Below are 26,447 nucleotides of genomic sequence, written 5' to 3'. Positions count from 1 at the left end.
GGCTCTCTTCCCACTCCAGATGTAATGTGCCGAAAATCGTGTCAAGTCTATAGCAAGGGTCGCTTTCACAAAGCGAATTGTGGTTACATAACAACATTTATTGTCCGCACGAATTGAAGAACATACCTGCACTAAGCACAACTTGTCACCTGTTCCACGCCCACCTAGTCTTCACCTCAGCTCTTACATGTATCTAAAAGTGGACTTTGCCGAGTACCAGCTTAGATGTAAAATACAATTTTGGAGAAGTTGTTTGCACTCATGTGGTATCTTCAACTTCAAGTTGAAATGAAGGTCCCATTTCAAACTCAATGTGTATCCTTCTCTCGCAGACGATAAATAAAGAAGGTTAAAAGTGTGAAGTTTCTGTTTTGGGAACCGGTTCAAGCCGGATCACTGAAGTATTCTTTCGCGATCGGTAAGTAGTTTTTTACATATTTTTTCCCACACGATAACCATGTTTTGGGGAAAAGTTTTATTGAGATAAAAGCAAATAAGCGAAATTTGAATAAGATTTAACACAAAGATGAAAACTAAAGATCCATTATCTAACCAAAGTCAAGCTTTTTGATCAGAGCGGAGGAATATAATCACAAGTGTGCGCCATTTTTGAGTTGAGTGAGAGGGTGGCGTGACATGACCCGGAACTATGTCTAAAAAGTCTTCGGCGTGGATGTTGCCGTTTCGAGTGGAAGACGTATCTTGTACGTGATTGGTAACAAAGAAACAAAACAAGCATTGTGTGTTTAATAAGGGAATCAGTGTGTGGTGAAGAGGTTTTCAACTAGTGGTTTAATCCCGCAGAGGCATGGTTCTTGATAATCAAGAACCAGGCCTCGGCGGGTTTAAACCACTAGTTGAAAACTGATTCAACACACTTGGATTCCCATTCATAAATACCTTTTCGGTCAAAAAACATCAACACTTTTTGTCAAAAAGTAAAATAAATGCAAAAATGTCTGAATGTCTTATATAGTGTTTATTTTACAAATGACAAAATTGTTACAATAATGTTTTATTTAAACTATGTACAATTTCCTTCTGAAATAATTTTAAAGTGTAAACTACCAAAATAATATTACTCTTTGAAGAAAAAAAAGAGACAATACAAATACCAATAACAGCTATGCTAAACTATACATAACATTTTTTGCAAAAACGCAAGGATCTAAATTTCTTTGAAACATAAATTCATCTAGAAGCATTCAATACAATAATTAGGCAAAGCAAAAGAAATACTGTTTTCAGAAAACAATGTATTATTAGGACTCGCAAATAAAAATTCAATTGATGACATCATGATGCTACAAAACATGTTAATTTAAACACACTTTTTTCTTTGGATTTTCAAATTCGATCGTGGATGAAATTGTAAACATATTTCGTTTGGGAAGTAACTACTATAAACTGACTGTTTTTCAAACTGAGTTTTTTGAACATTTTTTGTTTATTTTGTGTTTCTTTAAACTCTGTTGACAAAACAACTGAAAGGGAATCCCAACAAGTAACAAACCTTTGGTAAACAGTGGAAGGATTTTTCCTAACTGGTTCTACATCAACTTGCATGTTTGACACGTATTATTAGGTTCCACGAATTATACTTACCCAATTATGAAAAAATAGATATATATTGAAAGCTTAAAAAGCTATGATGATTTTTCGTTTGCAAAAAAAAATAGTTAATGACCTGACATTTCGACCCTAGCAGAGTCTCTTTCTCAAAGGCTGAATGATCACACAATATGATTATTTGTTAATTATACATTGTTACCCTGTAATGTGTTAGTAAAGCCTTGACAACAACCTGTACACCCCTGAAAACTAAATTAGTTCAACAACCATTTTAAACCTGTCTACATGGAAAATTATATCAATAAATACAAAGCCAGGAATATTTTAAGAAATTCTTTAATGCTTTTTTTTTACACTAAACAAGTTCATGATAATCGGTAATACCTGATTGCGGCGACTATAAAGGGTGAATTTTGAGACCATAGCATGTGTTCCAATCACTTGTCAATTTCTATATACCTTTTATGTTGATAAACACTTCGCGCTGGTTGGCATTTGTCGGGAAAATAAATTATCAGGTAATTAGCTGTTGTGACAAAATTCAAAACTTCTGGATTTTTCAATATAACAACAAGTATCGGTTGCTTTGTTTTCCAACAAATACAGCATTATTTTTTAATGTTTTGTGTAACATTTTTACAAAGAAAGTTTTTGCTTTTCATTAATGGTTTCTCATAGTTTTCTAGGCTTGGATGGCAAAAACTTGATGTTGCAACAAAAAGGTCTATTGTCCCCTTCGCTAGGAAAAAATAGAATTGGACGAGTGAGTAGGGCGCTAGCTATTGTCTCAAAAAGTCCCCCAATTATAATTACTGTTAAAAGTTGATTTTTCCTGCACATGGTTGTAGTTCAGTTTGACAAAAACTTGCAAAATATGGTAACTTTTCCAAAGACAAAATAACCTTCTTTCAGAAGTTTTAATGAATACAAATTTTAACACATTTTCTTTTTTCAACCTGGTCTCTTGAGTCATTTTTTACGAATAACAGTGCAAAGTTCAAATTTCCAAAGTCAAATAATCTTCTTTCAAGTTAAATGAATACAAAATTTAGCGCCTTTTCTTTTTTTCAACTTTATTTTCTAAAGGTCTGAAATACTACCTAACCGTGCACACACAACTATGCACTCAGCTCAAATAGGGCATGTAGTCTAACTCAAAGAGTCTTGAGCCGCAAAGCACTTTTCTGCAAGAACAGTTTAATTGCTTGAATAGGCACTAAGACATAATGCAGAAGCGCATACAGGTCGAGCATGGTGGATTTCTAAGAAGACATTGCTCTGATTTGCAGAGATTTTCTGCTTGGGGAAAAAAGGCCCATTAGCACAGAAGCAAATGTTACGGTCAGATAAACATGGCATTTACATGTCAAATTGATATGAACTAAGCACAGCCACTTTTGAAAGCCACACTGTACATTTCCATGAGCAGAAAATAATTCAAGTTAGCAGACGTACCAACTATAAAGTAAGCATATTTCTTTGCACTTAATATTATAACATCTAAAGTCTGAATACCTTCTTTTAAAGGCAGTGGACACTATTGGTAATTACTCAAAATAATTATTAGCATAAAACCTTACTTGGTAACAAGTAATGGGGAGAGGTTGATAGTATAAAACATTGTGATAAACGGCTCCCTCTGAAGTGATGTAGTTTTTGAGAAAGAAGTAGTTTTCCACGAATTTGATTTTGAGACCTCAGATTTAGAATTTGAGGTCTCAAAATCAAGCATCTGAAAGCACACAACTTAGTGTGACAAGGGTGTTTTTTCTGTCATCATTATCTCGCAACTTCGACGACCGATTGAGCTCAAATTTTCACAGGTGTGTTATTTTATGTACATGTTGAGATACACCAAGTGAGAAGACTCGTCTTTGACAATTACCAATAGTGTCCACTGCCTTTAAGAGATCTAAACCAAAATGTACAACTGCCCATGATACAACAATACAATGGCTTTCACAATAAACCTACAACTAAACAATTTTTCTGTACAAATTTATGAAAGCAAAAGAAACGTTACAAGACTACAACTGACAGTTACATTTAAATTTATAGACATTTTACAAGTTTGCTTTCATTTAAAGTGAAGGTAAAACACTATAGATGAGCAAAGCCGCACTTGACATGAACATTTCAGTTGGAGGAAATTTTCAGTAAAAAACCCCCGCATGTATAACATTCCCACTTTCAGTTTTTCAATAATTTTGTTTTTAAATTTTTGAAGTCAAGCCAAAGCCACCTTTTCGAAGAAAAAAAAGGACACTTTTCTAAATACTTAAATTTGTCAGGACAAAATTATCAGTCAATGATAATGAAAATTAAGATTGTGTCCATTTCTACATCATGACGTCAACTACTTCTTGATACCTTCACTTTTAATGAAACCTAAAAAAACAGAAGAATTAACCCAATCTATCCAGGCTCTATTTTCCACCTCTTTTAAATAATATCATACTCCAGGCCAGTTAAACTGGCAGATTTCAATATCCCAAAGAAAAACAAAAAACCTCCACAAAACAAGAATTTTAAAATAAGTTTACATTTTGGTTCCCCTCTCTCATGTACAATATAAAACAAAAATAGGTTTCAATTTATCTCACGTAAAATTATAAAAAATATGACTTGGACCATTTCTCAACCAACTTCATCAACTCAAAGTGTTCTTGATTTTGTTTTTTAGTGTGAGAGCCTTGTGCACCAAGGCAATGAATGACCTGGGGCAGTTCCGCACTCAGCTACGGTTGTGTCTGGTAGTGGACACTGAAAGTGCAAGGCCGATCAAAATCAACAGATATGGCTTCGTTTGGCCACTGGATTTTTTCTTATTTTTTTTAAAAATCAACATATAATTCACCAGCCACAGCCGTCACAAAAACTACCTTATCAATTGTTAATTTCCAAGAGCTATGCCCCAAATGTTACTGAGAAATAGTGGCCAAGTTACCTGCTTTGAATACTTGCTCTTGTCCAGCCGCTCGGGGGTTGGCTGGTGGGGAAGAGCGACAAGTTTGTCTGGCCGATGCCTGCTGGGGGCAACAGACCACCTATAGAGGGCGACAAACAGCACACAAATTCAGATGTATATTTTAGCCTGCTAAGAGCAAACAAATAATGGTGAACAAAAAAATGCAAAACCAAGTGTTGAAGAGACCCTTTCTACATGGGGCATATAATTATCTTGAGAAGCTTGATACGTAGAACTCGGGGAAGAACTGGTTCTGTGAAGAACTGGTACTTGGAAGAACTGGTTCTGGGTTGAACTTGTTTAGGGAAGAACTGGTTCTGGGTAGAACTGGTTCTGGGTTGAACTTGTTTAGGGAAGAACTGGTTCTGGGTAGAACTGGTTCTAGGTAGAACTGGTTCAGGAACGGAGAACAAAACTTGGTTGATGTGTACGGATATCAATCGCAGACTGTTGTCCTCCCAAAACTGTTTGACTCTCAGTTCTAAGCGTTTTGTGAGTAGTACCTTGAGTGTAGGTTACCCCTGGCTCTGCTTTAATGAATGAGTTTGTGGTTGACACTGGCATCTGGTGACCCAGCACAGAGGCTGGCTTCAGCTCAATGAAGACAGCGCCCTCTGCATCATCTTCGGGACTGATGGCGCTGGCCGCTTCTTTTGGAGATCTTTGTTCTGAGAAGACAAGTAAAAAAAGACCGGGTTAGTAATATGAAGACCTTTCTGAACTCATTCTCAAAAACAAAAACGAAACCTAATTACTATTTAAAAAAAAAAAGTTTGTGGATTCGTGTTCGAAGAAGTTTTATGAAAACCTGTTAAATAATCGGATGGAATGAAGTGACAGACAACCAGCACCCATATTACAGAGGACCCTCGTTACTGGTGCCCATGTGTGAACGGGCCTTAAATCTCACCTGTGTTTGTTGCCAGCTGTACTGGAGTATTGGGTATCTCACCACTTACACCCTTCATTGACGAGAGGACAGAGACTGGGGTCAGTGGTGGGAGGTTCGACAGTTGGAGTTGTGTAGATTGACTGGTCATGTTCTGTAGAGAGGGGGTAAACAAACAAAACTCATGTAGTTGCCATCTTAAAATTGTGGTTTATTACTTGTCATTTTAAAATAAAAATGTGCATCCCCTTAAAAGAGATTCCTCTGCTGCCACTTCCAAGGTTGTATCGTAAACTTGGGTGTGATCCGTGGCTTCACGGAAGTTACAGGTTGAATGACAAAGATATTGACAACATAGGGCGACCACAAACAATAGGGCTAGATATATCAGTTGGTAGAGCTCCAGCTGGAGGTCGTAGATTCAAGTCCAGCTCCTAAAATTATCTTTGAATTCTGTCATCAAAGTCTATTCTCTAAAGCGCATCCTTTAAATTGATTATTCTCAAGAAAAAGGTAGCCTAGTCCCCCTTCAGGGAACCCTGTCTTTGTCAAAAAGTTGCTTACCAGAAGTTGCTGCTGGTAGTAATTACTGGAGTCTGGGTTAAAAGTACTGCTGTCCAACGGCAGACGGAAGATCTTCTGAGTGGCCTCGTCCTTGACGAGGACCCCGCCGCCCCCATACCCGACCAGCGAGGCAAGATTTGTGGGCCCTGAGCCCAGGTGGATGTAGGGCATCTGTAATTGGTTCATGCTGGCTGTGGTCGTAACAGTGTTCATGGGCTTGTTTGAGCTGTACTGCATCGTTCCCAGGCGTGTCAACGTTGAGGCAACTTCTATAAAATGTGAGAAACAGTTTTTGGGATAGTGTGGTGAGAATTTGTACTGGTTGTGAAGCCAAGGACTCTCAGAAAAAGTGAACTTAGCCAGCATACATGTAGTAGCCAAGGCCCCAATAGAGAAAAGGCAAGGAAGGATGTTAAACATTTAGATGAAGGAAATCAGACTCAAGTAGGAAGAATATCAGGCTGACTAAATTAGTGATTGTTGTTAAATCTGCCTTAAGATGAGACCAATAAACACCCTCCCCCCCAAAAAAAAAAACCAAAGAGTGCGAAGTCTACTTTAACCAAGTAAAGATATGCTCCCTCTGAAGTAACATAGTGTTTGAGAAAGAGGTAATTTCTCACTCAAATATTACAAGACTTCAGGCCGGAAGTCTTTTCAGGCATCTTAAGGCACACAAATTTATGAACAAGGGCATTTTTTCTTTCATTATTCTCTTGCAACTTCAATGACCAGTTGAATCCAAGTTATCACAGATTTGTTATTTGATGCACAATGTTGGGATACACCAAGTGAGAATTCTGGTCTTTGACAATAATACCGAACGTGTCCAGGGGTGGATTTCACAACGAGTTAGGACTAGTCCTAACTTAGGACTAGTCCTAGGAGATATACAAATTGCATGGATAGTCCTAAGTTAGGACGAGTAACTGGTCCTAACTCGAGATAAGACTAGTCCTAACTCTTTGTGAAATCCACCCCTGTGCCTTTAAAGCCTCGAGCATTCTTATGATATTCTGTAAATATCATCAATTTTCTTGCCTTTAAATAAAAGCAGACTGAAAACCTGCAGAATTGCACCTACTACAATAAATTATTAACTTCAGACTAAATGAACTTCGTACCCCGAAGGAACTTTTAAAAATTCATTGCATGAACCACTGTCTTTATCCAAAAGCTACTGAACATTTTCCACAGGCCAAAAAATATATACAAATGAATAAAAATGTTAATTTCTCTAAGCATGCATATTTCAGCACCCTGCTAAAAAAAAAAAAAACAGCAAAAGGACTCTGGATAATTCCGTGCAGCTGAAGTACAAGGTCCAGTGATCACAAGTTCATTTTATTGAAAAAGTGCACTGGAGTGAAAACAGTTGATGCAAATCGTCAGCCCATCATTCTCTGAAAATTATTCATTCTTGGGCAGGTCTACCGCAGGTCTACGGCAGCTGTTATATTTTTAGACGTCTGCCTGAAATCCAGTCGCAAATTGCCATCTTGCATTTACATCATTAGATTCCATTTCAGTGCTACTTATTCAAGTCCAGGTTCCAAGACTACTAGCTCAATGGAAGAGCTAGTGGTATAATGGTTGTCACCTTAAAGGTTGTTTTAATCCCATCTACAAAATCTAGCCAGCGAAAATTTCGTTTCAAAAAGTGCTTCAATAATTTTGAATCCTTCTCTCTTAAACCACGTTTTTAAGGGTATTGTTTCTCAAAATCTTTAACATTATCAACAGCTGAATGGCTTAACACTAATCTATAAGTTTTAATAGTTATTAATTTTTTTGAGTTATTATCAAAGGGTAAACCCTTCCTTTAAAGAAACACGTTGCCTTGGATCGGACGAGTTGGTCTAAAAAAAAAAAACGTTTGAAACCGTTTATTATAAAATGCATGGTTAGAAAGAGGTTTTAAAAGTAGAATATAATGATCCACACAAATTTGCCTCGAAATTGTGTGGTTTTCCTTTTACCTCGTCGACAAACACGGTCGGCCATTTATGGGAGTCAAATTTTTGAGCCGAGCACCAATAAATATGGCCAGTAATAGGATGGGAGACCATGACTTCATCATATAGTGGTTGGTGAGTTTGTTGGTTGTCTCAGAAACAATAAAAGGCATAGCTAAAAGTAGGTTGCCAGCCAAAATACAGCAGATCACATTGCTGCAACTGGTACACATACCTCACTAATTTCTTGTTTAGTAAAGAATTTTGCCAAACAGAAGTTTGGGGCCAGGTTGTTAATTTTGTGCAATGGCAGGAAAACAAGAATTGGTGCTTCCTATTTAAATCAATAAGTGACATGTTTCCACCGAAAAGCGACACTGTAATGTCTGAAGATGGGACGGCAAAGTGAACATTGAACAATTAAGCGTAAGTACGAGCCCCCCGCCAGGTCTCACTACACTTGACTCAAGTCACTTGGTGTTGGGGATGACCTTAAGTGCGCTTAAAGGTCCGAGTTTTGGCTGTTCGCTCAAATTAGATTTAAATTTGGTCCACAGAGAGCAACATTTACAATGTCCAGAGGTTGACCTAAAAATAACAGACGGTCCTTAAGAGCTAGTACAAAAAGTTCCTCTTTGACCAACCCTGATGTGCTTTGTTGTTGCCTCAACAACAACAACAAAACCAGAAAATAAAACATGTTTGTTGAATAACTTTAACCATTGGGTACTCATGGTTACAACCTGTATAAACTTCATTGTCAACAACTTATTCATGGTTCAGTGCCTGCCCAAGCATTGTATCAACCCACAGTCATACAGTGCTAGCATGTTTCTTTGTTATACATGTATGCTCACTGAACCATATCACCTAAATGCCACAAGAGGAATTTACATATCAGGGACAATGCATAAAAGGCAAATTGCACTCATCTCCTTGGTCAGTCCAAATGCCTTAAATGCCTTGTTTTATTGCTGTTGTTGTGAAATTAGTGTCTTTAAAGGCAGCTCCGTTAAATTCAAACAAAAAACAACTCATCATTCAGCACAATCCCAAAGTTTATTTTTATTTTGGAATGACATTAATGGGTTTTACCTATACCCGGATGTTGTGTGGTAAGAGCTTACTCTATGGTAAGAGGAACTGTATAATGCTTGATATTTTCGTGAGAAAAAAAATCCAAATGCATGTCACTCAGGTTGGTTTTGAACCCACGACCTTTGCCACTCTAAAGCAGATGTATTACTACTAGACCACCGAAAAATACACGGACATAAATCTGACACTTTCATTCACAGTAAAAGCATTGGGCGATCGTGCACAAAGTTGGATTTTAGAATGGCCTACTGGTCTTGTTTGAAAATGTTTCTATTATTTAAACTTTTCAGAAGATCCCCCAAAGAGGCTGGTGGAACCAAGGGCTAAAGCCTGTGCAACCAAGCGATTTTATTTCAATCAAAGTTTTCAACTGAACCTCTTGCTGAAAAACGGAGCCAAACAATTCTTTCATGATCGTTTGTAAGGACTAAAGGACGCTGGTCGATTATTTAATCGGGTCAGGCTGGGCTCTAATTTGTAGCTCAAAATATTTAGAGGACCAGATATTTTTTTGCAAGACCAGATTTGAAAAGAAAAAATTTAACTTGCTGACACATTGACTGCTTTTATTACAGGGTCATATAAAATTTATGAACCTGAACGGAGACTACTAATAGGAAATTTATTCTCATTCTTATTGGCGTTAAATTTACTTGATAACTCATAGTCATAGAATTGAATCAGACCCGCATTTTAACATATTTTGTTTCTGTTATTCAATAAAAAAATATATAAAAAAAACCAAGACTGTCGGACATCTCTGGTCCTGAGTTTAGGGACAACGATGGGCTTCCGCTCTTCTTTCTTAGATGGTACAACCATATATCCACTTTTCACAAACAATTTAAAAGCTAGCGGGGTTCAAATAAAAACACAGGAATCTAGGGGGAATACTAGTTATCAATCAGAGGTGAAAAGTGAGACTGAAAACGAAGCTTCTTGCAGACAGTGAAAGTAACATTCAATGTGTCAACTCCAAAGAGACGGGGGTCGATTTCACAAAGAATTAGGACTTGTCTTATCGAGTTGGGACGAGGATGAGTAACTCGTCCTAACTTTTGATTAATCTGAAGGTCTGCATGCTACAGTGCAGGCTTGGGACTCGTCCTAAGTCCTAAGATTAATCTTAAGTTAGGAAGAGTTTTGTGAAATCGACGGCAGGTTATATAGATAGAAGCACAAATTTTGAAAGTGGCAAAACATTTCAGTTAAACATAATGTGAGACAGTCGGATTTATCTGCTCTGAACTATCAAGTGCTTTTAAAACAGCAATTTCGCGTGCGTAATGATCTTAAATGAAAAATGCATATAAATTGAGAAAAAAAGTCATAATGAACAAATGTTTTACTAAGAAAACGAATCTTTCTTTTTGCCAAACAAATACTTTGATGATCACTCTTGATCACCAGTTTATACCAGGAGCTCCAAAACATGAAAAGGCAGTTTGAAGAAATTAATCATTACAACTTGCACTAAGGACCTTATAGTTCTGAGCGGACGTAAATATGATGTGTGACGTTAGCACGTGTTGAGATTGTGTTTAAATGTTTCACTGGATCACTCCATGTCTGTCTTGCAATTGCACTTAGCAGCGCTGGGGTGGATTTCACAGAGGTAGTCCTAACTTAGGACTAGTCCTAGACAATGCTAAGAGATAGGACTAGTCCTAAGTTAGGACCAGTAACTCATCCTAACTTAGGACTGGTCCTATCTCTTAGCATTGCCTAGGACTAGTCCTAAGTTAGGACTACCTTTGTGAAATCCACCCCTGGAATTTTATAATTTTCTTAAGCATGCACTACAGATCTACTGTACAGTATAAACGGCACAAGACTACAACACCAAAAAAATGACGACCATGAGCTTTGTCGAAAACAAAACACATGTGGCACACGGTGTTGTTGTTCTTCCTTCAAATTATACTCTGCTTTATTGGAGTGACCAAGAAAACATTAAAATCACAGTTTAGGCTATTTACAACAACCAACATAAACATAACCCAAGGGATGGTACATCACCGATAGTTAAATTCAGTTTCTTTTTTTAATATCAAAGAGTTTTGGTATTGGCTTATTGAATTTTTTTTCAAAAAGGCCAAAGAAAGTTGACTGAACATTCTCATCTGACCATGGATCATGAATAAATTGAAAATGTCAACTTGAAGCTCACAGACCTGAAAGGCAAGATGCAATGGAATAATTGAAACAAAACCATGACCAAAAATTCCAGCACAAGGAAATGGAGCACCAACAAGGAAAATACGAACATTTTCCCTGTGAAAGCAAAATATTAATATTTTCCACAGCATACATTGTTTTTTATTGGAATAACTTAATATTCTAAACCAATGTTGTACCTTCCCTTTAATAACAAGAGTTAATAATACCTTCGCCAACTACAGCTTTTGTAATCGATCAAAAACCATCACCACATTATAAACTAATTTGAAAGGGTTAGATTTACCAAATGATTTTCCAGAGTTAGTGTGTTGAATTTATGATTCTTGTTTGCAAGCTTTACAGAAACTTACATGCAAGTTCACAATAAACTACAACATAAAATAACCTGTTTTGTTGCAGTCAACTTAAAACTAGGCCTGAGGTTTAAAACTAATCTTACAGAAGTTCATTAGCAATAAGCAACTTGAATCTTGCACGCAGAAGCATAAAATTAGCGTTTTCTATTTTAGCAATTTCTGACAACTAGGTTATAGAAAGCTAAAGGCAGGAGGAAATTATTGGTATTACGGTAAAGAGAAACATTTTCCACTGGTCCAGATATGGAATTTCATCTTTAAAGCCATTGGACCCTTTCGGTACAGAAAAAAAACAAAAAAAGTTCACAGATTTACTAATAATTTACAGGGTTTACAGAAGGTAATGGTGAAAGACTTCCCTTGAAATATTAGTCCATGAAATGCTTTACTTTTTGAGAAAACGGTAAAACAATATAAATCCTCATAAGCGAGAACTACGGATTTATTTTAAACACATGTCATGACACGGCGAAACGCGCGGAAACAAGAGTGGGTTTTCCCGGTTTTTTTTCTCCCGACTCCGATGACCGATTGAGCCTAAATTTCCACAGGTTTGTTGTTTTATATATAAGTTGTGATACACGAAGTGTGGGACTTGGACAATACTGTTTACCGAAAGTGTATAATGGCTTTAAGAGGGCAATGTTATTTTTTATGGGCACTTCAAAACAAATTTTTCAATCTGTGGACAACTTTTGAAAGGGCACCGAAGGCTAAGACCGGGCAACAGAGGTTATTAAAAATTAATAAAATCTAAATAAACAAAATTCCCACTCAAAGCATTTTTTTATGTCAGTCTCATTTACTGCCTTTTTGATTTGATATTATGTTTTTCTTCAAGTCAAAAGCTCTCATATAAGTTCAAAGACTGATTAAAAAGAAAAGAAAACAGTTTGAGCTACCCTTAAAGCATGGTTGGGTAAATCAGTAATCCATCCGTTAAAATTTCCATAAGTCCAGGGGGTTAAATTTGGGAGAATCTAAGGTACCTGTGGTCAGGGTAGAACCTAAACCCATACAGCTATCAAAACAAACATTATAAAAAAAAAACTCAATGACTTAGAAACGCAAGTTTTTCATCATGTCCATATAGATTACCACAAAAACTTTTCCAAGAATACCGCACACCGACTTAAAATATTCTTGTATAATGTTTTGTTTATAATATGCAAGCTGGCTCCCTGAATGCTTTAACAAACAAGCCCCCTCATCATGAAACATTACAACTTTGTTACCAGACTATTGTGAGAGTATGTACAAAAAAAATCCCAAATAAGACAGATTGAATTCGCCAGAAATAATTTTTGCTCTATTAGTATCAAAACAACGCTGCTAAAATATTACTTTTCTGTCACCGATGCGTTTTTCAAAACCTGATTTTCCTAACTTTATTGTTTACAATATTTTATCATCGTGCCATTTAAAAAAAAAAGTTCATTGGTGAAAATTATATACGAAACCCATTTTGAAAAAAACAAGTGACAGGAATGTAAAAAAAAATCAAATTTATGAATGGTCTCAAGAATTTGGGGCTTGAACTACCTGTTGGCCGCCCAACAAAATTCAATTGTCCCCCCCCCCTACAAATTTTTTGTGGTATTCATTTTAAATTTCCTTTTTTTTATTCCCCCTTTGATCAGAAACCAAAGTTTATTAGCCCCTCCCCCTCAACCCTTTCACAATCCACAGACCAGAACAAACTCGTTCAAAACTAACCAAAAAGAAAAACAAAATCACTTTACACTTGACAACTGAATCTGTAATAAGCTTAAAGGTGCAACCTCATACCGCCTTTCCCACAAAATTGGTGCATCGAGATTTAGAACATCTTCCTGGTTGAAAAGTATCAAATGTTTAAAGGAGAAGACAGAGAATCATTCGACAAACTCATGTTTGACATTGCTTGATATGGCAGGAGTTTAACGATCCAAATTTGTTTTGGGTGGTAGAGTATGACGAGGCTGCACTTGTATTTAAAAACTCAGCAGATCTAATATATCTTTATATTTAACAGACATTCGATTTAAGCAACATTCATTAAACTGTGATAGACCCCTCACATATGACGACCCAGGCCCAAAAACAGCACCTCTACTGAGGTCAAAGTAGTTACTACTTGACCTCAGAGATGGTGTCAATGCCAGGGGTCTATCGGAAAGTTGTTATTTGATTTTTGTTTTTGGTCACAGCTTAACATTAACCTGGCGTAAGAGGCACATAGTCGTCACAAAACACAGTGTAATTGTTTGCTAGGTTTTTTTTTTGTCTATCTCCAAATTTATAAATTCATATTTACAAAGACGCAAACAATTGTGTTAGTAATATCTTTTTTTGATCTACATTATTTAATAAATATAATAAAATTCATGATTTAGCTTGAATTCCTAAATCTCTTTTCCAGCCTGTTTTCAAGACCATTAAAGTGTTTCGTCTTAAGATATATAATCAAAATCTAAACTAACAATTTTATAAATTCATACACAAATTGATAAACAAGGGTGCTAAGCGATCCAGCGAACTTCCTACAATTGTTCTTTGAGCAACAGAGCTATTGATTTTGTTGGCATAATTTGGCATTAATTTTTCACCAGCGTTCATAACATTTATCTAATCGTCTTGAATTTATACTGGAATTGTATAAAATAACCTTCTTCATATTATCTTAGACTTTGCACCTACTTGGCAGGTCAGGTCTTACCAACTTCTAATACTAGAAACCCCCTATTTCAAAATGTTTTGTTCCATAGAGAACTCTAAGCTTTGGTAAAATTGAGAAAATAATTAAGAATTTTTTATGTTCCTTTTGACCTTGGAAGAACATGATCCAACCATAAAAAAAAAATACAGATCTAACCCCTCTCCAGAAAATAAATAAAATTGTCATTTACCAAGGGATAAATTTATATAATTAATAAGAAGGTATTACAAATTCATACAATCTTGATATTTCCGAAGCCTACGTTAAAAATAGTTAGTTACATATAAAGGTGCTTTCAAACTGTGCTTAAAACAACTTGAAGAGTTTTGATGATGTTAAGCAGTACAAAGCTTGATGAGTTAAGAATGTTGGTTCTTCATGCCTGGAATTTCATTCAAGGAAGCCAGCCCAAGCTGGCTGCCCAGATCACGAACCATGTCCCCCGGTTTGTGTCCTCCATTAAGTAAATTAAATCAAGACTAGCGCAAAAACTCGTCACTTGCACGTAAGAAGGGAATCGTGATCGTAAGCGCAAAAAATGGCGATAAGCAGAGCCATGAACTTGAACCCTGGTCTGTTGGTTTCAGAATGACCGTTAGGAGAAACCCCGAGATGTCAATTCTTTTAGTGGTGGTCACAACTTGCACCATTTTTATATTCCATGACCAATGTTAAATGAGCAAGCACCATGAGACAATCAAGATTAAGAGTTAGTCCAGGCTTCTTAGGCTGAATAGTGAAAGGTGGGGTGGGGTGGCTAAGAGGCGACACCCTTCATGAAGTTCCAGGCATGATGATGTGAGAGTTGATAAATTAATGAAAAAGTCAGAGCGATGAAAAGTTGTTAATGTCTAGAAGAAGCGAACAGATGGATTTCAGGTTAGCGATGGCAATGAGCGAGGGAAGAGGTATGGTGTTAGGAATCGGTTACGTCTTTACCTTCTTCTTTAACCTTAGGGTCATCTTCCGTCTCGTCTTGCGGGATGGCCGCAGCGGCAGCTGCCGTCGCAATCAAACTGTCGATGGAATGCATGTTGGACGTGGGCTGCAGCAGGCCTTCTGTTGCGACGGTTACCACAGCATCATGGCCCTTTGTGCTCTGCATCGTCGTGGCAAGGGGAAGGGTGTTGCCGACAGGGGGCACCCCCCGAAGGATTTGAGGGAGGGCAGGATGGGATGACTGTTGCACAATTGGTGTTTGAATGGAGGTGGGTGTGCTAGCCATGCTCATGCCGGTCACTGGGGTAGAAGTAGGGAGGCCTGCCAGATTAGCAGTCGACACAGGGTTGGTGCTGGACATGACAAACGGCCCCGTGAGCATGTTCATGCCCTGCGGGGCGGGGCCGCCGCCTCCCGGGATGGTGTTCACCCCGCCGGGGAAGGAGAGAAAGTTACTCTGGACCTGAGAGGCAAGGGCCGACTGGGCAAGCTGGAGGAAGGCGGCGTACTGCTCCCTCTGGGCGTCGGTCATGCAGGCAATCTGCTGCTGGGTCAGGGTGGGCTGGCGGGCTATCATGTTGGGTCTGCAATTTGGGGAGGCCATCGGGGAGGTCATGTTTGGTGAGGAGATTGGCGTCGACTCCAAGTCGCTGTGTCCGGAGTCCGCGTGATTCTTTGTGGTGAGTGACAGGTCGTGTCGCACCTGTCCGTTCACGATCTTGTTACGCAGAATTCTGCAGAAGAAAAAATCAATCAACCAATTCAATAGATCAGCATGGCTACTTGATTATTTCAATTTGCTATTGCTGTATACATCAGTTTACCTGTTTTTAGGTTTTTAGCCTTCGAGAAAGACTCTGAAAGACTCTAGGGTCAAAACATCAGGCAAATAACTTGTGTCTTTTCCTTCTTCAAAACAAACAGGAAAACTATTTTTACACTGTCCACTTCCAGGAATTAATGGATTTTGTTATTCATAAAAGAAATATACTACTAGCACACTTGGCAATTTGCCAGCCAGCTTGAACTCCCATACAATGCATCGGCAATAGGCTTGTTTGTAAACAATTAAAGGAACTGCCCAGGTATAATTTCTTTTCTAAATGATCACAAAGTATTCAAGCTTTAATGACTACAAACATTGTACACATAAGTGACAAGATTTTACCTTAAAGGAACACGTTGCCTTGGTTCGGTCGAGTTGGTCTTTGAAAAGCGTTTGTAACCGTTTGTTATAAAATGCATATGATTAGAAAGATATTTCAAAAGTAGAATATAATGATCCTCAAAGGTATCACTCGAAATTGCATGGTTTTCCTCTTACCTCGTCAACAAACAAGGTCGGCCACATATGGGAGTCAAATTTCTGACTCCCATAAATGGCCGACCGTGTTAGTTCGCAAAGTTGAAGGAAAACCACACAATTTTGAGTCAAATGTGTGTGGATCATTGTATTCTACTTTTAAAACATCTTTTCAACCATATTAATTTTATAACAAATGGTTACAAAACACTTTTTATAGACCAACTCGTCCGATCCAAGGCAACGTGTTCCTTTAACGATCAATGTCATGTTTCTTATGTACACTTGCATTAAATCTATGTGATTCTCAAAACAACAAAGTGGAGCCAGACTATCTCATCACTTTAATTTGGTCATATTGATATTCCCACCTGAGAAGTATGCCTGTACAGGCCTCGATTTAAACTGACGGCACCGACAGCCATGGTGCTCTGGGCTTTTGCTGTGGTGCCCTCAGCAAGGTTTCAATAGTTTTCCATGTAGAAGTGCACCTTACCAGAGAAATTTTTGTGAGCCCCTTCGCAAGAGACGTTAAAGGAACACGTTGCCTTGGATCGGTCGAGTTGGTCTTTGAAAAGCGTTTGTAACCGTTTTTTATAAAATGCATATGGGTAGAAAGATGTTAATTTTGGTTTTTTACCCATACACCGATGTGTGTTAGCACTGTATACTCAGTACTTTCCCGAGTCTCGGGAAAGTACTGAGTATACAGTGCTAACACACATCGGTGTATGGGTAAAAACCAAAATTAATATTCTTTATCCCCGATGCAAATTTAACATCTATTATATCGTTGCGGTACCCGCTGCCAAAACATAGGATTCGAACTGCCTCTAGTTGCCGGGCAACCTCGGTAGTCTAGTTGGTAAGACACTGCTCTAGAATTGCAAGGGTCGTGGGTTCGAATCCCACCCGAGTAACATGCCTGTGATATTTTTTTCACAGGACTCGGGAAAGTACTGAGTATACAGTGCTAACACACATCGGTGTATGGGTAAAAACCAAAATTAATATTCTTTATCCCCGATGCAAATTTAACATCTATTAGAAAGATGTTGTAAAAGTAGAATACAATGATCCACACAAACATGCCTCGAAATTGCGTGGTTTTCCTTTTACCTCGTCGACTAACACGTCGGCCATTTATGGGGGTCAAAATTTTGACTCCCATAAATGGCCGACCATGTTAGTTCGCACAGTAGAGGGAAAACCACGCAATTTCGAGGCAAACTTGTGTGGATCATTGTATTCTACTTTTAAAACATCTTTCCAACCATATGCATTTTATAAAAAACGGTTACAAACGCTTTTGTTTTGACCAACTCGTCCGATCCAAGGCAACGTGTTCCTTTAAAGGCCTGACTGTGGATTTAGTCCTGGTAGGTCTCTGAAAAGCACTTAGTACAGTGCTTATCACACATCAGTGTACATGGTAAAATTGGTATTACATTGATTTGAATTGTGTAATACATCGTCTTCATTTTCTTAATAAAAAAACCAACTCGATTCCATGAGCAAAATCATCTGCAGCACAGTAACCATCCATTTTAAAATTTTGAGTGCAACAACAGAACTGTTCCTTTAATATTGTAATCATTTCAGCCCACAAATAGTTAACAATTGGTCAACCCAACCGCAACTTCACCACAAAGTAACCCTTCTGTTTGCTTTGGAAAAGGGAACCCAGGATTTCTTTACAGCCACTCTGCAGCAAGCACTTTTTGTATGTCCGTTCAATGGTTTCCTTTCAGGGGATGGTACTACGCATGAATGCACAGACTCAACAAAGAGCTTCCTGGAGCAGTCCAGAGGTCCCTGGCACAACATTAAGGGGTCCACAACTACGATCCCCAGTGAACAATTTCTCACTGAAGCGTAGAAGGGACTGCAGTGGAACATGAAAAGATCTCCGCATGAGTACACACTGTACAGCGCCTGATGAAAAATCATGCATGAGCGAACGGGCATAATGTACTTGGCACAATGGGCTCCTACTGCTATGGGTTTTGCTTTGAATGAATGGAAACCATTTGGAAAATCCCAAACGGTGGCAAATACGTTCGTTCATTTTACACATCTGTCGCTCGCCCCAAACAATCACTACATTATGCAGTGATGATGAACAAATTTCAGATTCTATATTATTTTGAATATTTGCCATGTGAAAAAATTAGCTGTTCTTCAGATGCAAAGAAAAATTGCTCTTTGATGTAAACCTCTTGTGCTGAGGATACTGTTCCCGGAAGCTTGTAGGAATCTTTTACTCCTGACCAGGGGCCAATTTCATAGAGCTGCTTAAACAAAAAAAATTGCTTAAGCACGAAAATAGCTCGCTTATTTTACACATGTTACTAGCCCAAACTTCATGCCATATACATTGCTTGTGACTGGTATTTAGCTGTTGTTTACTTAGCATAACAATTGAGTGGAGTCTTGGCTGGTAATCTGATTTTACTTAGCAAGTATTTTTTTGCTTAAGCAGCTCTATGAAAGTGGGCCCAGGGGTTACCAAAAGATGGAAATGTCATCACTTCATAGCTGAAGACCATTTGACAATGCCATTTCTTCTTTTGTGAGAGTAATAAAGTTTCTGATGTCTATTCTCACCCCCGATTATGTGGAGATGTTTCCCTACCCTGTCTCCCAGCTGTATGTTTACCCTACATGTACGTTTAGTAAACCATGTTTTCCTCGGCTACAAATGATTCAACAATCACTACACTCTGCAATTTGGAAAGTTACATTTTTATCTCCTGTTTGTACACTTTTCAAACATTTATGCTGTTTTGTTCATGAGGGTTTCTGTTTCTGACAGGAGAGTATTGAGCTAGTATTTATCAAGGCAAAGCTATAAAAAAACACCCCAATGAACAAACAAGGATTGTTACCTGTTGATGGAGCTGACACTCGGTACCGTGTCCTTGGAGCACAACCCATCCACAAGAAGTTTGTCCCGAATCTCCCAGGCGAAGATGGTGGGGCTGTCTCTCTTGTACTCGGCAATCTTATCAACGACGTTGGACGTCGCTACCTTGGGCTTACTGCCGCCGATCACCCCGGGGCGGATGGACCCCGTCTCTTGGTATCTGAAGATGATCAAACAAAAATCAATTTAGATGTATGCAGGCATAATATTTGGTCCTTGGGAAAAGTAGAAACACTTACATGGAGTACGTAGTAGGCATTATAATTCAAAGAGGAATTTCTAAGTTCCTCATACAGGTGCCCTTTACTACAAAAAAAACCCCGCCTTGACCCCCTTGCCTTATCAAAAACGAAGCATCAGGCCCAGTACTACTGTAATGTATAACTGTAATGTAATGTATGTGTACAATATCTTGAAGATTCACAGATAAATATCTGAGATGTTTCAACTTACCTTACAAGGATCTTGCTGACGCAGCCATGAGAGACCTTGAGCTGCCGTGAGATGTCGCAGGAACGCACACCCTTCTTAGACAACTCTACGATAAGCTGGCGTATATGAACAGGTAAGGGACGGCCGTTAGCAAAGTTCCCTCCGAGTTGATTGATACCTTCGCATTCTGAGGAAAACAAAAAACAACAAGGTTAGAAATGAAGCAATCTGTCCAAGGAATTCCCACAAGGGCCCAATTTCATTATGCTTTTAAGCACAAAAACTTGTTTAGCACAAAAAACTTTCGCTAAGCAAAAATAGGTTAGAATATTTTACCGTCCTGGCTGGTTTAGCCAAGAAATTTGCTTAGCAGAATTTTCTGCTTAACAGCTTTATGAAATCGGGCCTGGGATGAATCTTGAGAGCTTTCCTCGTTAGCTCATGATCTCCTAATGAGCATATGACCTCCTCATGCCAGAGGACTCTGGGAATATAAAAGTCCAAGCGACACAAATTTGTGGAAAATAACTTCTTTCTCAAAAACTTCGTCACTTCAGAGGGAGCCATTTCTCACAATGTTTTATACCATAAACAGCTCTCCATAACTCGTTAACAAGTAAGGTTTTATGCTAATAATTATTTTGAGTAACAACCAATAGTGTCCACTGCCTTTAAATCAACTAAATATCATGCACCAACTCTCAGAGGTAGAAAGAAGATTGAATCAGAGACCAGATATTTTTGCTTTGGTTGTTACATGTAGCTCCGAATTAAATGCGTTTCAACATTTTTATAAACCAAACTCAGCAAAAAAGGTTTGGTTCTGTTCAGTTCTTCAAGTGTAGTACAAAATCATTAAAATGGATTAAAAAAACAAAACAACGATTGACTTTGTTTGGGTGCTTAGTGTTAGTTAAAAATATGCTGTGTTTTTTTGTCAGTTGAAAGTTTCCTAGATTGCCAAGCATGCCACTGTAGCTTCTGGCGACTCTAGTGCTTTGTGCTTAAAATAACAAAAGATTTCTTTGGCACAGCTGAGAACTAAGGAAGTCAGCTGATCAGCGGAAAGTCACATGACTGGTTTGTACAACGAAACATGATGGTTATTTTGTGCTGACATACATACGTACGTTTGTATATACGTAAAAAAACAAAGAAAAGTATCAATTAACACTGCTATTTGACATATTTTAATTAAGTCCCTAATTAATGACATGATTAATGAGGAATTTATTATTCCTGTTGGACTTCACTACTACAGGACACTTCATGGGCCTGATGTTTCCTAGTTGATTGCCTCCATGCCCCTGTGCCCAATGAAAGGTTCCCAGTGTGTGCACAGGCGAGTGTTTTGTTTTTACCCCTACCTTTCCCTTTCAAGAAAGAAGTATCAGGCATAAGTGCATTCATTAGTCACAACGTTTAAAATGTGGCATTAGCCTAAGGGGCATCTTTTGGACACTATGCTATTTTATCTGTCATTCATAAATACCTCAGACAGTTTCGCTATTCCTATTGGTGAAGAGCGCGTCACGTGTGTGTGTATAAACCTTTGTTTATGACCAGTAAAAAGTGTTGAAACATGGGCGTGACACGCGAGCTTGCACCTGTTCTTATAATTTTTGCATTTATTTTACTTTTTGACCAAAAAGTGTTGATGTGTTTGACCGAAAAGGTGTTTATGAAGGGGAATCAGAGTGTGTTGAATCGGTTTTCAACTAGTGGTTTAAACCCGCCGAGGCCTGGTTCTTGATAATTTACCTCGACTTCGTCTCGGTAAAATTGAGACCAAGATTGAAAATTTCCAGTTATGTACACCCCTTTACCAAACCCTGGATAGCACCCCAATAAAATAAAAGTCCTCCCAAATGTGATGGAAAGTTAAAGGGCACAAACAAAAAACAAACTTTTGTTAGGGTGCATATTAAAAATAATAAGAAGGAATAACAATGTGGACACACAGTTTGGACACCCATATTTTAAATTTTCCAGCAAATCTGGACACCCTTTTACAAAATCCTGGCTAAAACTTTGATTCAACAATAAAAATCCTCCCCAAATGTGATAAAGAATTAAAAGGCAAAAAACTAAAATCAAACTTAAGTTAGGGTGCATAACAAATATAAGAAACAGAAAACAATGTGCAGCCTTGATGGGTGGACGCCCTAATGGGTGAAATCCATAATGGGTGAAAGCTCCGATGGGTGACACCCCCGATGGGTGGAAGTGTATTAAGGTACCTTGGGTCTGTTGATGGGGACTCGTCATTTCGTTTCCAAGTGTCACAGGCCGGGCATACGGGAATGGGGTAAAGCTATGACCCTCTTCGCTCTGGTACACTGGAAAAATAACCACTGAAATTGGCACCCATATTCTTCACTCATAACATTTTCTCCAAATTAACAACATTCGTTTGAAATTAAGATTTATAACAACATGAACATTTCTCACAAAGTTGAAGGTAGGGAGGGGGGGAGGACCTTCAAAATCATATCAATAAAAATTAAAAAACTTGTGTGGTTGCATTATTGGGCAACCGAATAAAAAAAAAAATTAACCTGCAATTTGGCAAAACAGCAGTAAGGCATTTCAGTTCATTTGATAAGAATGTACACCCTCTGAATTTAAACCACTTGTTGAATCTTACAACATTACAAATGAAGTGGGTTTTACCAGCTACATGATCACCAGTCTATTCTAATCTTTATTTACGTACGCCAGCCTGCATGCATCTACACAGTGCAGTCAACCCTCCTACCATGTGAGCATTCAATGTCATCCACTTCCACTTATGGGATTGATGTTACGTCAACATGCAATATTATGATTATCATACACTATATACATGAAGGGTGACCAGTACACAGTTGTAGTAGCTCTGTACACAATTTGAACAAATGAAAGGTTTTACTTACTGCCCCTGACTGACAATGTATAGGTTGACAACATTATTATACGGGCCAATTTAAGTTTGATCTCAGAAGAAGAAAGCTCAACTCCAGATGAATCTTACATCTTTTTGAAACCAGTCCCTTATTGCGCTTCAAAATTATCTCTACCTGTAGATTCACTACCATTAACAATTCCAAAAATACCTGTTACATTTTTTTTCTACTTGGCCTAGTACTCTAGCAGGCCTCTAGCAGGCCTGATACTTCACCAGGGCAACGAAGGCGATCACCCTCATGCCCCCTGGTCATTGCCTAGGTGCCCTTGAACAGCTCCAGTAGAAATTTTCAATCCTCTCCTACGGTGCCTTTTACTTAGGAGAAAATGCCTTGGTTCCCTTTCAAGAAAACGAAGCGAACATCTTTGAGAGGGCAAGGCCATTTTTAATTTATAAAGAGCACCTCCATTGGAAAATCTTAAAGTCTATGGGAGCGTGTTGAAGGGGCACCAAGGCCAACACAAGGGCAACTGAGGCTATGGCCTCCAGGAAATCCCAGACCTGTGCCAGAGGCTTTTAATTCACCTCCCAACTTACTCAATTTCGAAGGACTCCCCTCATCGCTACTCCTGCATTCTTGTTTAAATGTCCCGTCCTCGCTTAACTTTGTAATAAATATCGGCTTAATGTCGACCGCCTCGTCATCACTACTCTCATCTTTGGTGTACACTTTGTTGGCTTCCTGCATTGCGTTTATCATGTGGTGAAACTTAAACGACCCCTTGCGGACGGCGGGGAAACCGTTTGAGTGATTCGCGGATACCACCATCTGCCTGTCGAGTTGGGCCTGCGCTTCCCTCTCTGCCGGGGGAATCTTAATGCTGAGGTCAATTGGAAGCTGACATGGTTTTGGTTGGTCGGCTGAAGACGGGTGGCGATCCGTCTGTTTAGTCAAGTCTGCCTCGCAGGTTTGGGAACCCGCGTCGACTTTGGTTGCTCGGTGGGCATGGCAGCTACACGCGCAGGATGTGCATCCGCAACACCGGATCAGCTGAGGCCTGGATACCAAGTTAGCCGGAGAGTTGATCAAGTTCACACCACTCAGAGCTCTTTCCATGATGGTCGGCGACATGATGGGACGGGTGTTCATCGGAATGAAAGTTCCTGGTGGCAGCACACTAACTGGAAGGCTGTTCATGGCGAGCAGGTTAGCGGCATACCCTTTGGATTTCTTCCGTTTCGGCATGTGCTATGAATCAGACAAAAACAGGGAATCACGTCATGAAATCACATTTCTAAAAAATGTAATAAACAGAAGGAACAAACTTTAAGAGACTCTCAAAACAGAAAATGAAGACTCAGTTTTTTGGGGAAAACATTCAAACTATCGTTAAAGAGCTATATAGCTTCAATTCGTCAATGTGTTTACATAAAATACATGCTTTAAAAAAAAAGGCTAACAATCCCTTGCACAATCCCTCGCATTGATCACTGCTGTAACCAACAAGGACACTGTTAAGCAATAACTGCACTTAATCTCCACAGGGCACTACGCACACCTTGCTTGAATAAACATCAATGGGAGAAAATACAGTGGATTCTTAATGCACTCAAATACAGGAATTTCATCTGTCTGAGAAGAATGCTATAATCCTTGCTTTAAGCATCAGCAACTTCTACCTTCCACATCAAAGGAATTTCAGACGTTTATAAAGTTTTTTTTTGTCATTCAAAATACAGAGTCACTGAAGCAGTAATTATTTTTCTTGTAAACCTTTCTGGGGGAAATAGGATGGTGCAAACAAAATTTGTTCTTTGTGTGTAGGTTTAAAAATTAGGTCATATGAATGGCCCAGAATCAAATCTAAATGTTTCTTTTTTTTTCTCTAAAAAAGGCAAGATGAACTGAAAGTTTAGCAGCATCCAATATTCTGCAGCTTACAAAAACAATACTTATTAATAATAATCTGTTTTTCAAAACAGTGCATTAAGTCTTACCTAGAGACCAGTGAGACTTAAAATCTTTAAATTTTCATAAAGGTTAAACAAAAAAAAACCTTTTTTACATAGTCGATGATTCAAACTTGTGGATGGAAATATTTGGCTTAAAACAACAATGACAATTTTTATTCCGGTATTTTTCAGTCTCCCCTCCCCCCATTTTTAAAAGACTAAAAAAGAAACATTTTTGACATTAAATTCCAAGAATACGGTTACTCAAATTACAATGTAATGCTGAATGTCAGAATGTTATTTTGACCTAAAATAATCAGTCAAAGAGTTTAAGTACCTTATTTAATTAGAAATAAAACAAGAAGAAACTATTTTAAAAAGTGTCAGTGTTGAACTTGACCAGGTCAAAATCAAGGTTGCCCTTTTTCAAGAAAATAAAATCACAAATTACAGTTCAACAAAATACAGACAAGAACAAATCCCACACACCTGGACTGAACATTATATTACTGACTGGCAAACACAATGAATAAGCAATGAATAGGGGGTACTCACTGTGTTTAGCTTCTGACAGGCTAGCTTGGCCCGTCTCTTTGCATGCAAATTGTTACGGTTGAATGGTGCGACCAACCCTAGCGGCCTTGTCGCAATGTCTTGGTTTGCCGTATGCAGCTGCTCAGCTACCGTCGCACTGCTCGACACAGACCCTGCCACTTTTGAATTGTCCAACGTCGACGGCACCTCTTTCCCGTTTAATTGCCGCCAATTGTACAATTTCTCAGGAATGTTTCCCGGTCCCACGACAACTCCAAACGACATGACGTCACCTCAAACGATTACGGGGCCACAGTTTGTCAGGAACGGTGTTTATTTCGGCCAAATCGGTGCATGTTTATCTCCAGCGACGAGCACAGCACAAACAGAAGAATGGCGGATTTAATGTAAATAATAGGGAAAGCGCTCACGGAATTGTGCGGTTTTGATTGGTCTATGCCGCAGCGCAGGAGGCGCATTAACATAATTCGACCAATGACATGCATGAGTGATTACTTGTAATAGGTCTGCGGAATTTTTCCAGCTGGTGGCGCTCTAACAACATAACGGTGCTGACAAAAGACATGAATAAATAACTACATGGCCTACATAATTTGTAATAATAAACATAAACAGATACAACCTTCAAAATATTTATATACAACAGTCACACTTCGAGTGACTGAGCTTAAGTTTATCAAGGTCGCATCGATTACCTGTAAATAATCGTTTTAATAGAAAGTGTTTTAAAAGCTCCTTTGTGGTTGTGTAAACACAATTATTTCGGCAAAAATCGGAGTTATAATAAATCCGATTTTTGCCGAAATAATCTTGTTTTTATTTTGTATTTCTCTGAAGTGGACTCTGACAGATGAAGCAGTTTCAAAACGAATAACGTACAGCCGTAGCAGATAGGTTCGGATAATATTACAACGAACAATGCACAAAACGCAAACATCCCGAACTGTTTGTATGTGGCAGATGGATGGACGACAGTAGTTGTAGTTTTTTGTTTTTTGTAGTTTTTTTGTTTTTATTGGGTGGATTTCGAGTGAGCAAAAGTTTCTAAACGAAAGCTTGATCTTTGTATTTCCCGATTTTTTTAAAGCCATTGGACCCTTTCGGTAAACAGTGTTGTCCAAGGCCCACACTTCGTGTACCACAACTTCTATATCAAATAACAAACCTGTGA

The 26,447-nt window shown here is 38.5% G+C and overlaps 1 protein-coding gene across 3 annotated transcripts; it reads right to left on the bottom strand.

Moving 5' to 3' along the window:
* Nucleotides 1–960: 960 nt before the first annotated feature.
* LOC139952879 (uncharacterized) lies at nt 961–25,809 on the bottom strand. Of its 3 annotated transcripts, XM_071952152.1 has the most exons (10): nt 25,277–25,808; nt 23,366–24,017; nt 22,122–22,220; nt 19,903–20,068; nt 19,412–19,609; nt 15,221–15,954; nt 5,994–6,262; nt 5,451–5,583; nt 5,044–5,208; nt 961–4,619 (listed from the first exon to the last, which is right to left on the bottom strand). In XM_071952152.1, the coding sequence occupies exons 1-10, from the start codon at nt 25,538–25,540 to the stop codon at nt 4,516–4,518; spliced, it is 2,784 nt and encodes a 927-aa protein (XP_071808253.1). In that variant the 5' UTR covers nt 25,541–25,808; the 3' UTR covers nt 961–4,515. The 3 variants fall into 3 exon arrangements, with proteins under 3 accessions (XP_071808253.1, XP_071808252.1, XP_071808255.1); XM_071952151.1 differs by having other exon boundaries at nt 961–5,208; nt 25,277–25,809; XM_071952154.1 differs by lacking the exon at nt 22,122–22,220 and having other exon boundaries at nt 961–5,208; nt 25,277–25,809.
* Nucleotides 25,810–26,447: the final 638 nt, after the last annotated feature.

The sequence above is a fragment of the Asterias amurensis genome, chromosome 21, assembly GCF_032118995.1.
Source record: "Asterias amurensis chromosome 21, ASM3211899v1".
Lineage (NCBI taxonomy): Eukaryota > Metazoa > Echinodermata > Asteroidea > Forcipulatida > Asteriidae > Asterias > Asterias amurensis.
This window is presented reverse-complemented; position numbering and strand designations above follow the sequence as displayed.

Coding starts and splice junctions, on each gene's coding strand:
- LOC139952879 (XM_071952151.1), bottom strand. CDS start 25,540: ATGTCGTTTGGAGTTGTCGTGGGACCGGGAAACATTCCTGAGAAATTG. Junction 19,610..19,902: donor GTCAGCAAGATCCTTGTAAG/GTAAGTTGAAAC, acceptor GATCATCTTCAG/ATACCAAGAGACGGGGTCCA. Junction 15,955..19,411: donor AGTGTCAGCTCCATCAACAG/GTAACAATCCTT, acceptor TTTCTTCTGCAG/AATTCTGCGTAACAAGATCG.